Raw genomic sequence first — 14618 nt, 5'->3', positions numbered from 1 at the left:
AAGTATGATCACAAGGTCACCCATTCAATCAGTTTTTTAAGGTTTTTATATACATGCATCTAAAGGCCAAGTATTCAGCAACCTATTTGATAAGCAGCTCTAGGCAAGGACAACTATGATCTCATAACTTGCCATCATTTGGGGGGGGGAGGATTTTTGCCATTAATTCTACCTCTATTTGATGAGATATACATACCATCACATTACACAACAAATATTATAAATGACAGCCTAAGATTTAACTAATACATAAAATATACACATTTCTGCTTTGTTGGTGATTTCATTGCCAATCTCTCTGATCACCCACTCTCTCCTCGCTCTCTCCCGATATCAAACAAAAAAGCATGAACCAGCAATTTTAACTTCACTATGATCATACCCAACAATGTTTCATTGCCACGTGGCAAACAAAATTGTGATCCCATCATTGGGAATAATTGCTCGATTAAACCTTGACATCTTCAAGCTTCGAGATATTAGCACTCTATGCCAAACAAATAGATTACCTCGCTGATGATTTGAAGCATATGGCTGGCTATCTCGATGCCCAGGAAATGACGAAAGCATAAATGGGTTATGGTGGAAAGAATATAGGATTAGCTCTGGAACCTTGGAGCCTTGAGAAGATGCACACTCTTCACAAATCCCTTACCCACTTCTCCAACTTCTCTTAGAATATCTGTTGGGTCTCTTCTAATCTCATCAGCTTCGTCTCGACCACGTTTCTGCAAGCAAAAAGTCTGTCAAAATTTGATCTACCTTATGTGCTATAACTGCACAAGGAGGATGAGATAATTGAACAAGAAAATGCTCTCCTGTTAAGAATAGCACTTGCTACCATAATACAGAGGAATTAGATATTCGACTGATTCTAAGTAACATGCAGGTGAGCACAGCTTTCTTCTGATTAGTTCCACCAATGATGATGTAAATTCTCCATTAAATGATCCAGTTACCTTTGAATCCTTCTTCTCCCATGTCAGACCAATTGCATCACCTCCAAGAGAATCACACCACACATTGAAGGTGCCTGGAAACTCCCTCTGTAATTTGATTAAACAATATAAACTTCTTTTCCCATCAAATGGACTGAACTTTGGTAGCTAAACAGTGATATGTTTACCTTCAGGTCCTCGAAAAGATATCTAATTGGATCAAAATTGACCAACAGCTTATTCCTTGCATCTTCCAAGCTTTTCAGTGCACCCCCAAGTGGCATGTAGGGATGGAAATCCTTGCTCGCTTTTCCCCAAATTACATGCTTTCCTGCAAGGTTGTCACAAAGTACCTTGCTTTAGAAAGAAGAGCAATTAAGTCCGTACTCAAGATTGAGCAAGTTAAGAAACCAACCATTATTAATCTCAGCAGGGAAAAGAAGGCGTCGAGGATCAGAAAGTCTATCTCGATGGAGAAGAACCACGGCATCATAGTTATTCAAAGGAGTCCGGAACAGACACTATGACCAAATACAGCAGTAATAAGATGAAATGATTATTGTAATCCACTAAAATCAATTGAAGCATGGAAATCAGGTGTCACCTCCCATGTGTAAGGGCCATTGTGACCCTGAAGGATCAGATTGGTCAAAAGGTCAGCACTGCTTCGGGCATAAGAAGCAATCCGCTTGAGCACCTTTTCCACACAAAACAAAAGGTGTGTCAAGGATCAATGAACAAGATAATCAATGTCTAAATTAGCATCACGTGCACTCCAAGTAAATCCAAAAGAAATAATTTGAAAGAGTTTCAGTTAATTGACATGATCATGGACTACGCATAGAATGATGCGGTACAGTGATGTGTTAAAAGCCTATATCTCATGATCACTGGACTAGCCAAAAATGAGGAGAATTCTTTTCTGGAACAAGGAGCTGGGTGTTGAAACAGTTGCTCATTCGGAGAAGTTATTAGTCACAGATACAGTGAAGTTATTAGCTAGAAATACAGTGGCATCTAAAAACAATGGTCAGGTTCATCACTAGCATCTAGAATCAACTAAAGGCACATCCAAAGACAACAAGCATTAAATTTTTAGGAAAAGGAAAGAAATTATCTGCCCACCAAGAAAGATTTGAGTTATTTTAAGTTCATTTAAACAGAATTATTATATCGCCCATTTCACTAAACTTAGCATGTTAAAGAAGGAAAAAAATTGACATCTTTGAGCTTTATCACGGTGCAGGGAAGTTTAGAGTCATCCTACACTATAAATAACCGCACAACCTCAACTCAATAAGTTGGATTCAGGCTATAATACCAAATACAGATGCCATACCATCAGAAGAAAAAGAGAGTTCAAATGAGATTTGTAATTCTTACATGCAAAAAATAAAAAAAAAATGGTTTGTGCAAGTTACATGTATAAGAGAAGATGTGAAAATGTGAAAATGGACCATATCAACGAAGGGTCAGGGTTCAACCAACCAACAAAGTTTAAGCCAATCTGACCCATTTGCATCCCTAGATTCAGGTGCTGGTAGTCAGATGACTAGGAATCCACGCGCAATAGTGGTTTCCAATCCATGACAGCTAAGAGAAGGCATAGCAACCTGCACTATAGCTGGTACAAGGCATAGCATTTTGACCCAATAGGGTACCTGTATGGTATGAGGGCTTGGTAAGCCTCTGTACTGATACATGGTTCAGCTGCGGTGTCAATCCCAGCAGCATAGCATGCGTCAGTACAGGGGCATACCGTACTGACCTGACCCATAGTGGTAGTGTACCGTCACTGAGATTGAAAACCTTGACCAAGAGAAATGGGATATATATATATATATATATAGGCCAAACAACCCACAAAAGCATGTTTAGACAGACAGACTGGTAGACAGACAAACACGCACACACTCAGAGAGATCTGAAAGAAGGGATCATTTTTCCTTAATAAATGGAACAATTTCTTTCCAACGGTGTTGACCACCAACATTAACATCACTAATGGTATAGCCAACAATACCATCATCACTATTGGAATAACCAACATGCATAACTATCATTGACTCAAGTAGTGAAATAGTATAGAAACTAATTTCTGCATCCATGAGAAAGAAAAGATGGCTTTTGAAATGGTTGTATGATTGTATCTGAGGAAATCAGCTAAATAACATTACTTGCTGCTAGCAATAATGTTGAAGTTCATTTCTCCAAAAATAGTTTGCATATCAATATCAAGGCAGATAAGAGATCATAAAAATATTACTTTTCGAGATTCATGCAAGTCAGCCTAGTTCTCCTATCTGCCAGTTAGTGGCTTAAAGGCATCGTTAATATATTACTATTCCTGAAAAAAGAAATTTATATCAGTTACTGTTTCACTTTCAACCTCTATCTATTCAGTAGCAAAAGAAGACATTTTCTTTGGCGAAACAATACATAGCAGCAGATAATTGTTTGATTGACTAGTAATCTAATATCTGAGAAACTGAAATTAAAGTTTAGAACAATACACTGCAAACAATAGCTTGTGATACCAGTTTTTTGCACCAATATTTATTATAGTTTCTAACTGATATGAAGAAATAGGAAACAATTCAAGGTGAAAATTTGACTATTTCTGTTGAGGATGAATACAGAGGAGGTAAATTACCAATCTGTTTGGTGAGAACTTGGTCCAAGCTTCAGATGCCTTATCATATGACGTGGCCAAGAACATAGCTGGCTCAACAGCTTGGGCATTTTCTTCATAAGATTTTCTGCTCAACATAAAGTTTTCCTGTCCAACAAAACACAATTATACACATCACATATTGACAAATGATATTAACAATAAATAATTTCTTGAGCATCAATACCAATAATTTGAATACAACATAAAATACTCACATTTATCTCCTTCTCATCCTTCGACGTAAAATCATTATTTATGTCAACAATCAAGGGAGAGAAAATCCAATCATAATTTGACAGTAACCGCAAGAACCTGCAGTTCAAGTTGGCGTCTTAATTTAATGAATAATAAAAGACATAGTAAAAAGGAACATGTCTTAACATAGAAGAAACATCACTCGAAATAAATTTCATATGGAAACATTTGATTCTATGACCAGAAGTTGTTTTCATTTAACAAACCAAGTTAAAGTTAGACCAGAATGGTAACCTACAAAGTAAGACACAGGATAAGTGAGATTATGATGACCAGCCATTTGAGGTAGTAGAGAACAAGCATACCTTAAAAATCCAGTAATCCGTGAGCAAGGAGCATGAAATGGAAATGGCTTCAAAAAGAGGTATGCAACCACCAATTCAATTGCCTCCTCAGCCAGGAATGATGAAAATAGATGTGAAGAAACCCAACGTTTTGCAAGCCTTTACAGCAGGGGAAAAGAAAAAGAAAATGAATGTAAGGTTAAACAAATATCAACATGAAAGATGCAACTTTAGAGGTAAGATAGAAATATCAAGCCACAGAAAACAAGATCTCACCTAACAACAGGTCCATACGTAGGGAAACGGCCATGCAAACCATTAATCATGCTAGAATGCTGGCTTCGGAGGAATAACTCCTTGTCTATAGATAGAGCACTTTTTACTTTATCGTTTCCAGCTATAAGAAATGGTTCATTTATTAGTTACACATAATGTGGTGACAATAAAAGGGAAATACAACTAAACTTTCAAACCTTGGATCCTTGACACATTCAAGCCTCTCTCATGCAGAATTCTAAGATGAAATGCATATCCAGACATAAGCACATCTACCTCATCTTCGCTAGCAGTACAAAATACACCCCAATGATCCTGAAGGCTGCCATAATAAAATCAAAGCAAGTCAAGAAGAATGGAGATGTCAATAAACAAAGATGCTCTAAGAGCAGTTAACCTTCCCAGAAAGCTTAATATTGCTACCTTTCTCCAATTTTTAGAAGAAATGCAGATTTAGTCTTCTCAATAGCTACATGGTCCAAGGGCCAGTTCCCTGATCCCTCTAGCTGTATATGGTCATACAAAAAACTTTCAGAAATATTATAAAACTGCAGTAATGCATGAAGCATCATAGCTTCCAAATGGTGGAAGAAGGCCAATAAATCAGTGAAAAACATGATTGGAGGAAATGCTAATGCAAAATTCAAGTAGTCCAGAAATGACTGGCTTGATGGAACACAAGAAAAGCTTAAGATAAATGAAATATCATTCGGGAAATACAACATATTTGATAACCACTTCTCCATAATTTTCTAGATGTTTCTTATATACTTAGCATTGAAGCCTACAAAATTTCCCATGATTAAAAAGATTAAAGTAAATTAACTTCCAACACTGCCATTATATAATTGGGATAACAAGTAGCATGTTTCCATCTATTAGCAAAATGTCACCAAGTCAAATCACCCAAAAAAAAGAAAAAGTAGCAGGGCATAGTACCTGAATCATAACTTCTAGCGGCCGGATACAAGTTGTAGTGAAATTTGGTGGTTTCTTATCAAAACCTTTTTCATAAGCCAGTGGATGAGGTTCAGGAGGAAGGACAGATGTGTGCCTGAAAGCTACACCAACAACCAACATATTAAATGCATAAATAAAATAAGAAGAAAAGGTTGATAATAGAAAAAGTTAAAATTAAAGGACATTGTTTGAGCTGTCATAGATAATTTTGCATAGCTTTTGCCACAAAACATTTGTAAGAAGACATAGGTCAAAGGATTTATAACTTCTGCTCGCATTAAGCTAGTTGCATTTTGGCAATGTCATAGAATATCTTTCTATGGCTTCATTGCAGACAGCAACTCTAAGAAAAAGTTCTTGCTTCTGCTCCCGTATTCAAGAATGAAGGATGACATATTTTCTGGATCAGAGCTGGTAGTAATTTCACAAGACTGCAGATTCCCAGCACCACTCCATTCCCTGCTCATAGAACCAGTCCCCTGTGGCAGTCCAGTATTGGTGCAGTACACGGGTCCTGTGGGTGACAGGTGGACCTTATGTATCATCCCACCAATCATCGCACGCAGGGACTGGAGCGGGGATGAGAGTGGTGCCATGAAGCATTTTCATTTCACAGGTTGCACAAAACCATACAACTGACAACAACAAATGTGGGATGCTCGAATTCCTAATTTTTATGCAAAAGAATCCCTAATTTCATGTGTATCTGCCAAATAACAAAAAAAAAGCCTACTTTTTCTCCAGACACATTCTTTGACTATTAAAGTGGGCATAACACCATCAAAGTCTTCTGCTGCAGAGCACATGCAACAGATGCTACACAATCAGCAAATATCCATTTCAAATAATCCTTTGCAAATCAACAAGGAACCAAATGAAAGAAAATTCAAATTGATGGGTACTCCAATTAACAAAAAGGCTGAAAGCTAGCAACTAGACTTTTAGCAGTAACTTCCCAAGCAAACTTTTAACCTGGTAAATTTCTCAGAATTTCCATCACTACAGTGATTTAGACACTGTTTTTCATGTAAATCTTCATGAACTGAATTGCATAATAATTGTGCAACCATGAAAATACGGTGGATCTACTAGGATATAAAACAGGCATTATGATGAACAAAGATAGATGGACCAAAGCAAAAAAATATAAACAAATACAGCATATAAACCAGCATGCATGTTGCTTTCTTTAATTTCAAATAAAACAAAACCTGGATCTAGTGGCTGTACACTAGATATTCTCAAAGGAATATCATCTAGAAGCCGTAACCGCTTCGCCAAAAGCTCAAAAGCTCTAATCAGACCTTCAGAAAATGATGTGGGATCTGTCAATCAACAAATGCAACTTGTCTATTAAAAATATGACAGCATAAGAAGAATAGAAGGAGTTTAAAAGAATATAAGAGCATGAGAAACAGATAAATATTAAATATTTCTAACAAAAAGCTAGCAACAGTCTCACCTTTACCATCAAGATGTAGGCAAAAATCAAGCTGATCTACTATGACAACCATGTCTTCTTTCAGTAGAAGAAAATGCTTAGTAAGAATAAACTCAATGATTATTTTGATAATAAGATGTCTCTCCCATGGCTCACACTCCCACACTGTAAACAGGCATAATGGTGAATAACTAATTAATCAGTCTTCCTGACATAAATAACACCATACCATATTCATTAAAGATATAAAGCAAGAAATATGATACAATAAAGCAAAATAAAAACTGAAGGATTGGAATTGCCTGTGCTCTCCGCAATGGTCCCATCTTTAAATCGCCTTAGTTCTGCTTTTTCACCCCAAAATTTTCTGAATTTGACAGCCTGGAAAATGATATATGTATCAGATTTTTCAGTTTAATATGATCATCATTCATTTCAAGTGACTTAAAAAACAAAAAAAGAAAATACCTCTTCTTTTTTCTCAGGGCTTGGACCGACATCTACCACTCGAAAGCTCTTCTCTTGGGAGCTAGTCATTATACCGACAAGCATGGGTTCATTACTGAACTTTGAGAAACCCTACATAAGCATATTGATCATCTAAATTATTACCATCAGATATTTTATGAAAAAAAAGTGATTCTTAAGGATCACATAGCGTACATCATTTATATTCCATTCAGATGGTGTGTTTCTCCAGTTCACACGTATTAACTTTGCTCTGTCACTTAGAGCTTGTTGAATTAGAGAGTTCATGTCCTTCTCACATATTCTCCAACATTCATCATCCAAGCAGAAGTCTGACGCATAAACTCTAGCATTTCCTTTCAAGTTTATTCTGAAAATGAGAAAAAAGGGAAAAACACTTAAGTAATTTATATTTTATATTTGCATCTTCAAAAATATAGACAACATAAGGCTTGTTGATTATAAATTAACACTTTGGGCAATAATAATAAATTTTGCAAGTTTCATGGAGTTGCTCAAGACAAACTGGGAAACTGATTATAGAAATACAAAAAGTTGACAAAATGATTAAGTTTTAGAATATATTGCACATGTGACTGGAGATTTACCGTGATTAGTAGTTTATTGCCTCTTCAATTGGAAAATCACGAATAATACTTAAGTTCCGATCTATAGGCAACTGTAAATAGTTAGAAAAGCGTATGCAGAATATTTTGTTCATAATTTCTTTTTTTGTGCTAATCTCACCCATCATTTCTGATATCTCTAGTCTAACACAATATACAAGCTATAAAAAAAGGAGATTTAAGTGATAAAAGTTCTCATACAATCTAAAAGAAAACAGTAGAATTGTTTCACAAATTATAAAAAACCAAAATGAAATATAATTGTTGATGGGCCTGGGATCTATTTAGTATTTTAAAAATGTAATGCCTGCCATTCATGTGAAATTATTTATCGAGGCTTAGTATTTGCATATTCTGGATTTGCCGCTTTTAAGTTCTGAGCATGGATATAAAATCATGGGAGTTTCCACTTTTTTCGTGCTTAGGCAATGCGTGTTGAAATATCATGCATATTATATAAACATAATTATCATGTATTCTGCCAGCTATTCAAAGTCAGCTTTACAGATCCTCATTTGCCAAGCATCCTATTTAGGGCTATCTCTAACCCTATTGTGCTCCACTATGGACGTTTTTGAGGCCTATACATACTAATCCACCAACTAAACAGCCAAAATTTCCCTATAAATAACAGAAAAATGCAAAGGAAAGTATCAATATGTTTCATAGACATTACAGCATTGAAAAATAGAGTAAAAAGAAGAAGAAGAAGAAGAAGAAGCACCTGCAGGAGGAACCAGTGATTTCACATGGCTAGATGGGCACTAAAAATACATATAATGAACATACGGATGGGCACTAAAAATACATATAATGAACATATGGCCATTTTGGTTGAGAACACAAATATCACTGGTACAGCTGAGAGCATTGACAAATCTAAACTACCCTATTTGCAAAGAGAGAATCATGTTAAATTACACACAAAGGAAGGGAAAAGAAATTTAGGGCGTCAGTGCTAATAATTCTATCACCCCAGCAAAGTTGTATCTTCTTTACCATTCTAAATGAAAAGTACTAAAAGGAAAAGTTTGTATTCACAATTTCTCTGTTACTGCCTCAGAGCCAACTTTGCTAACTCCAAGATCAAAAGCCACACTCTGAACTTTATAGTCTACTCTAGCACTTTAGAGTTTGGAAATAAGATGCTAGACTGAATTGAATGCTGAATGTTGAAAGAACTCCCAGTAGTAAAAATAAAGCAACAGCTAACGAAACAAAAGTACAATACAACAGACTCCAACAGATTACTTTCCTCGCCTCTTTTCTTCACCATAAGTTCAGTAGTTTTTTTGACAACAAATGATGGTCACTTTCCCCGTTAGAGTTTTGCCTGAGCAATGGTTGTGATGAATACAAATTTGGCCAACATGATTCTCTTCCCCGACATAACCAATAAGTAAGGTTCTAGCTCCTGGGCCAATCTCCCAAAATTCTTTATCACCATTCTTCTTATTTGAAAGATTTGGAGAGAAGAGGAGAGAATCAGAACCCACATTTGGTTAGAAGAGAAGACAAAGTCAGAATCTCTCATTTGGATAGTTAAATAAGGAGAGAGGACAAGCAGAGAGAAGAGAAACTCCCTTTCTCTTCTTTACTTTCTCTCAGGTCCAAAGTTCACCTCTCCTCTTATTTTCCTTCTTTTCTGTTCTCTCTTCTGCTACTTATTGAAAAAGAGTGCACAACTTTTTCACCGATAAACATGCAAATCTCAGTTCTCTACAGCAATAATTCTTCTGAACTTCACTACACATAAGCACACCAAATAAAAAGTTCTTCAGCAATTTAACCTTAGATGCAACTTCCAAGCTACAATGAAGTAAAGAAACATGAGCATACAACTTGGATGCATGCATTACATATACATATGCTGATATGCACATACATAAAGTATATCTTAGCATTAAACATAGTGTTTCTTCAACTCATTATCCCCTGAGGTGAACATATTTCTTTCTCTTTTATTCTTGCAAGATATTGGTTCCATCATAGATAAGCATTAATACTTTTTTCATCAGTCCAGGTGTATACAGGAATGGTTATGATGCATATTCATTATCAATTCAATCTGCTTATTCTTCCCTTGAAGTGACATGCCGCAGATCTATAACCCTCTTATCAGGATTTACGAGTACAAAATGTGAAGATATAACTCATTAGAAATGTCATTTAAAGTTTCTTGTTCTAGTGTGTGGAGTTGGGGCATAAGGAGTTCTTTGGAGATCAAGCGTTCGATAGCAACAAAGGGTGAAATAGAGAATTTGAACTTAACAAATGGAACAAGTTTGGCTTCGCTGACTTAATGAGATATAACCTTCGCCACGACATTAGTGGCTTAGCTCTTAGAGCTTCCCGCAGGAACGAGCGGATAGCGAAATGTTGGCTCTGCGATCGACATGTGGGGCTGTTCGGGTTAAAGGGAAGGGCCTCGTCGAAATCATCGGCTTTCTGCCCAACGCCACGGCCGTGGCCTTAGCAAAAGTTGGTTATAGTCCTTCAAAAACATGTGATTTAACAGTATAAATTGACACAATTATTATGCCAATCTGGACAGTCTGCTAAGGTAGCTAAATACTAAGTATGCCTCAGGCCAAGCCTCCAGAGATACTGATCGATATAATCCATTTTCAGATTAAGTACTTGCTTTAACAAAAGGAAATCTGCTTGTTCAACTCGTATCTCTTATAAAAGGATGAAACTAATTTGTAAAAGTCACACAATGTTTTAACATATTTCAGCTGAGTACCTCATGCAGTAATCAAACTTTGCAGCAAAATCAACCTTGGTCATGAAAATCTCATCAAATCCACCATCTCTGCATTTGTCGATGCAATCGAGCGTCCAAGAAGCCTCATCTTGAAGCTGAGTAACCAATTGCATTCAGATATATTCACAGGTGAGCATATAAAGTAAACATGATCATTCAAAAAAAAACACACACACACACACACCCTCTGTGTGTATGTGACAAGCACAAATCAGAATTAGGAAAATTGACATGCTAGTTTATATAATTGATACCGCAGAAAAAGCAGCCTTTGTCATCCGGAATGTCAAATTAAAATGGCCAGATGCATCACAGATAACAACACTAAACAGCTGCAAGTATTGAGCCATATCCTGAAATTTTGCATCATAAATATTATCAGAAAGATGATAGAAATGGAACATGCAGCATGCATATGTCTTTGTTTGATAGAAATAGATTTGCCTTGTAACAATTAAGACATTGGATAACCATTTGATGTTGCATAAAAGCACTCATGTAAATGTTACAATGAAGTAAGTGTGCAAGCTAAATGCAGCAATTCGCTAACCACCTTATCAGAATAAATAAAACAGAGAAATTTGCACTGTCACATCTGGAATTAAAAACAAAGGGCATGTGCATATATATAACAAAATATAAGCAACATACCTCCTTGGACAGGTTACCGTGGCCTAGAGGCTGAAGAGAAAGGCCCTTTTCAAATAAACTTGAAGTTGCTGCAAGGAGTAGTATAAAAATTCAGTATTTCAAGGCAAGCATGCAAATTTTTAAAAAAGAAAAAAAGAAAAATAGTGACAAGGTTCAAAAAAATAGTTCTGTATACCATTGCCTGGCTAACTAAAAAAAAAATGTTACTACCTAAATATGCATGGAGCACAAAAAGATTTAGTCAATCAAAAGAGTCAATGATAACAACATATTACTTAAGCAAAAAGAATTTCATAAAAATAAATAAATAAATCGACCAAAATAACTGCATAGACCTATATATTTTTGAGAAAAGAAAAAGGGAATGAGGAATGCATAGCATCAATCAAAACACAGAGAGCATCTTGGCTGAGATTATAGTGTCATGGTGATCAGAATGAAAAAGGATACAGTAAAGCCCCTGAGACCAGGTTTTAACAGTGTGTAAGCATAGGTGAATTTTAAATCATACATATCGGCCAACATTATTTTTTCCTCCATTTCAGCAGGTTATGGATTACACAACCAGAGAAGAAAACCATTCTTCCATGTACCGACCTTCGTTTAACACTACAAAAAATTCTAGGATCTCTTCATCCATGTGGAACAAAAGATCTGGACAATGGTACCCCAACAACAGACAAAAAGTACAAATATAAGTGTCGTCCTGTAGTCAAAATCTTACAAGCAGCAATAAGGGGCTAATCAAAAAAGAAACGAAACAATCCAACTGAATTTGGCATGCCCTGTATAACTGTAAAGTCTAATAATGTCTCAGTCATGCACTATATTTAAACTTGCAATAATATGGGCACAGGCACATATATCAAACAATGCTCATTCCTTAATCACCAAAGCATGACAGAAAATTTCTTCTCAGCAACTATTGTCATAACATATGAACTTGAACCTCAAAATACTGTGCATATCATCAACATGACTGGGAAACAATATGCACAGTATTGACTTAATTAATCCCTCGTTACTGCCCATAAGAGAAGTTAATTGAAGTGCATACCAATAAATTTCAAGCTGACCCGGAAAATTTGCATAGCGTTCATTGACTTGTTTATAAGATTTCCCCCAGATTGTACTGTCAGGTATGACATTATGACAGATATTAAGTAACCATTCAAGCAATCATGCATGTAGATGGAACTTCTATGTCGAGCCCAAACCTGCATCATAAAAATTAAAAATAATTTGTCTTCAATAAAAGAACAAAAGCAATATAGCTGTGTATGCAGCATCAATATTCACATTCAAGCTAAGACATGCTGCTTCAATATCTCAACCGAAAATGTACCCTGAGCAGTTGCAGCAAATTGTATAGGTTCTTTGAGTGACATATGAACCATCATTTCATAATGAACTTGGAAAACCCATGCTAAGAAATTATCATACTTACTTTAAGTAAAATTAAAGCCTCTTCCAAGCTCTTCCATTCAAGAAAAACTTTTCCGACAAATTCTGCATTTTCCTCCAAAAACATGTCTTCCATTATACTGCTATTGTACTTTGGAGTAGCTTGAGTAACACCACCTTCCAGAAAAGTACAAAGAGCAATTGTAAGAAAGAAAAGAAAATAGCCAGCAACGAAGCCCACACACAATTTTTATTTGAAACACAAGTTAACTAAAAATAAAGAGGAAGAAAGGTGATCTCAAAATTCCAGTTCTGGATGAAGAAGCAGGAGCTACCTTGGCTGAATGCACGAACGTTATTTCTTGTTAAATTCAATCTCGAGACATTAAACACAGATGTAGCTGTTGGTATTATCCGAATGAAAAATTCAAAATGTTCAGCAATCTCCATAACTACACCAACAAAGCATCACATCAGATTTTCCTTATCAAGATATTAACACCGTTTCATTAATAAGCCACCTAAGGAGGGCTACATTGAGTAAAAGAATATGCTGATTAACTGTTAATAATCATTTAAGCAATAAAATTATCATGTGGGTCATTACTCCATTAATCTATCAACGAACCAAAGTAGTGCATAATGCATGTAACTACAAACTGAGCTAAAAACTCAAAGGCAATATACGTAAAAGAACCTGGGAAAACTAACAGAACAGGCTTTCGGGCCTCATTCTGAAAGGTCGACCATCCAATCTTCCTCACGACAGGGCATGATTTTAAGCTCTTCTCAACCACACGAAGGTAAAGTAATCTCTTTGCATGGTACCGATGGTTCAAGTAATCCTTCTCGTGAAAGCACTCCTATAAACAGCAGCAGTGCCAACTAACTTCCAAAAAACACACCCAAAAAACGAATAAAAAACCCTCCTTTTTCGTTTTCTCACCTTGGGCATCCGAATTAGAAGATCAATATTGACATCAGGTTTTGCAATAGACCGGATGGAGTGGCTGCCACCGACTTGGACATGCTCCGGGCTCCGGAACGTGAGGGAGACCTTATCGGAGGGCACGCGGAGGTCTCTGATAAAGGCCGGAGTGGATTCAGAGCTCACCTCCTGATCTGGGATCGCTCTGATGGCATCTATGACCGAAGAGACAGCTCCATCCAGGGATTTGATGGCGGAAGCGTCGAGCTGGACCTCCTTCAAGAGCTCTCTCACCTTGAGATCCATGGAGTTCGTTTCGGGACCCATCGTCTCTCCGGCTCCTCTCCTCTCTGGGCTTCGTTTATCTTGGAGATTCGTCGCCGGCGGGGGTGGGAGGCTTTATTAGGGTTTTTCAGGGGGTGGCGGGAGAGAGGTCGAAGAGGGGAAGAGTTTGGGTTTGAGTGGGTTTAGGTTTTATCGAAACTGAGATACTTAACTATAATAATACCTTTTTCCTGGAGCTTTCCCAAAGATATCCTCGGAGCCGATTTTGAGCTAATAACGCGTTCCGTATCGTCCAATTTGTTCAATACTGACGAAAGCATTGTTACATATAGACCCCTATAAGTTGCACGTTTTGCATATAAGTACCTATTGTTTTGCATATAGACCTCTATTAGTTCTTTTAAGGGACTGCTGGTACAAAGTATTTCGTCGAAATCTTATGTTTCTTTTTTTCTCCACGGCCTCCTGAATATTGAAATTTATGTTACCATCCTTCTTTATTTTGCATGTATATTCTCTTTAAATATATATATATATATATATATGCAAATATCAATTTCAAAAAATATATATTTATGTAAATTTCAATGTTTTAGAAGATATGTATAAAAAAATTCAATTCTTATTACCCACCCTAAGATTTTCCATACATGTTGGATTC

At 36.4% G+C, this 14618-nt stretch overlaps 1 protein-coding gene across 1 annotated transcript; it reads right to left on the bottom strand.

The window, feature by feature from the left end:
• Positions 1-116: 116 nt before the first annotated feature.
• Positions 117-14144, bottom strand: LOC103707616 (nucleolar protein 6). Its single transcript, XM_008792165.4, has 25 exons — positions 13691-14144; positions 13442-13607; positions 13080-13196; positions 12788-12921; positions 12398-12557; positions 11341-11408; positions 10944-11042; positions 10669-10784; positions 7492-7666; positions 7297-7407; positions 7131-7209; positions 6850-6993; positions 6599-6712; positions 5367-5488; positions 4851-4933; positions 4625-4749; positions 4428-4548; positions 4173-4310; positions 3828-3924; positions 3592-3717; positions 1543-1635; positions 1354-1459; positions 1127-1269; positions 960-1046; positions 117-728 (listed from the first exon to the last, which is right to left on the bottom strand). The coding sequence occupies exons 1-25, from the start codon at positions 13997-13999 to the stop codon at positions 600-602; spliced, it is 3162 nt and encodes a 1053-aa protein (XP_008790387.2). The 5' UTR covers positions 14000-14144; the 3' UTR covers positions 117-599.
• Positions 14145-14618: the final 474 nt, after the last annotated feature.

The sequence above is a fragment of the Phoenix dactylifera genome, chromosome 6, assembly GCF_009389715.1.
Source record: "Phoenix dactylifera cultivar Barhee BC4 chromosome 6, palm_55x_up_171113_PBpolish2nd_filt_p, whole genome shotgun sequence".
NCBI classification, from domain to species: domain Eukaryota; kingdom Viridiplantae; phylum Streptophyta; class Magnoliopsida; order Arecales; family Arecaceae; genus Phoenix; species Phoenix dactylifera.
This window is presented reverse-complemented; position numbering and strand designations above follow the sequence as displayed.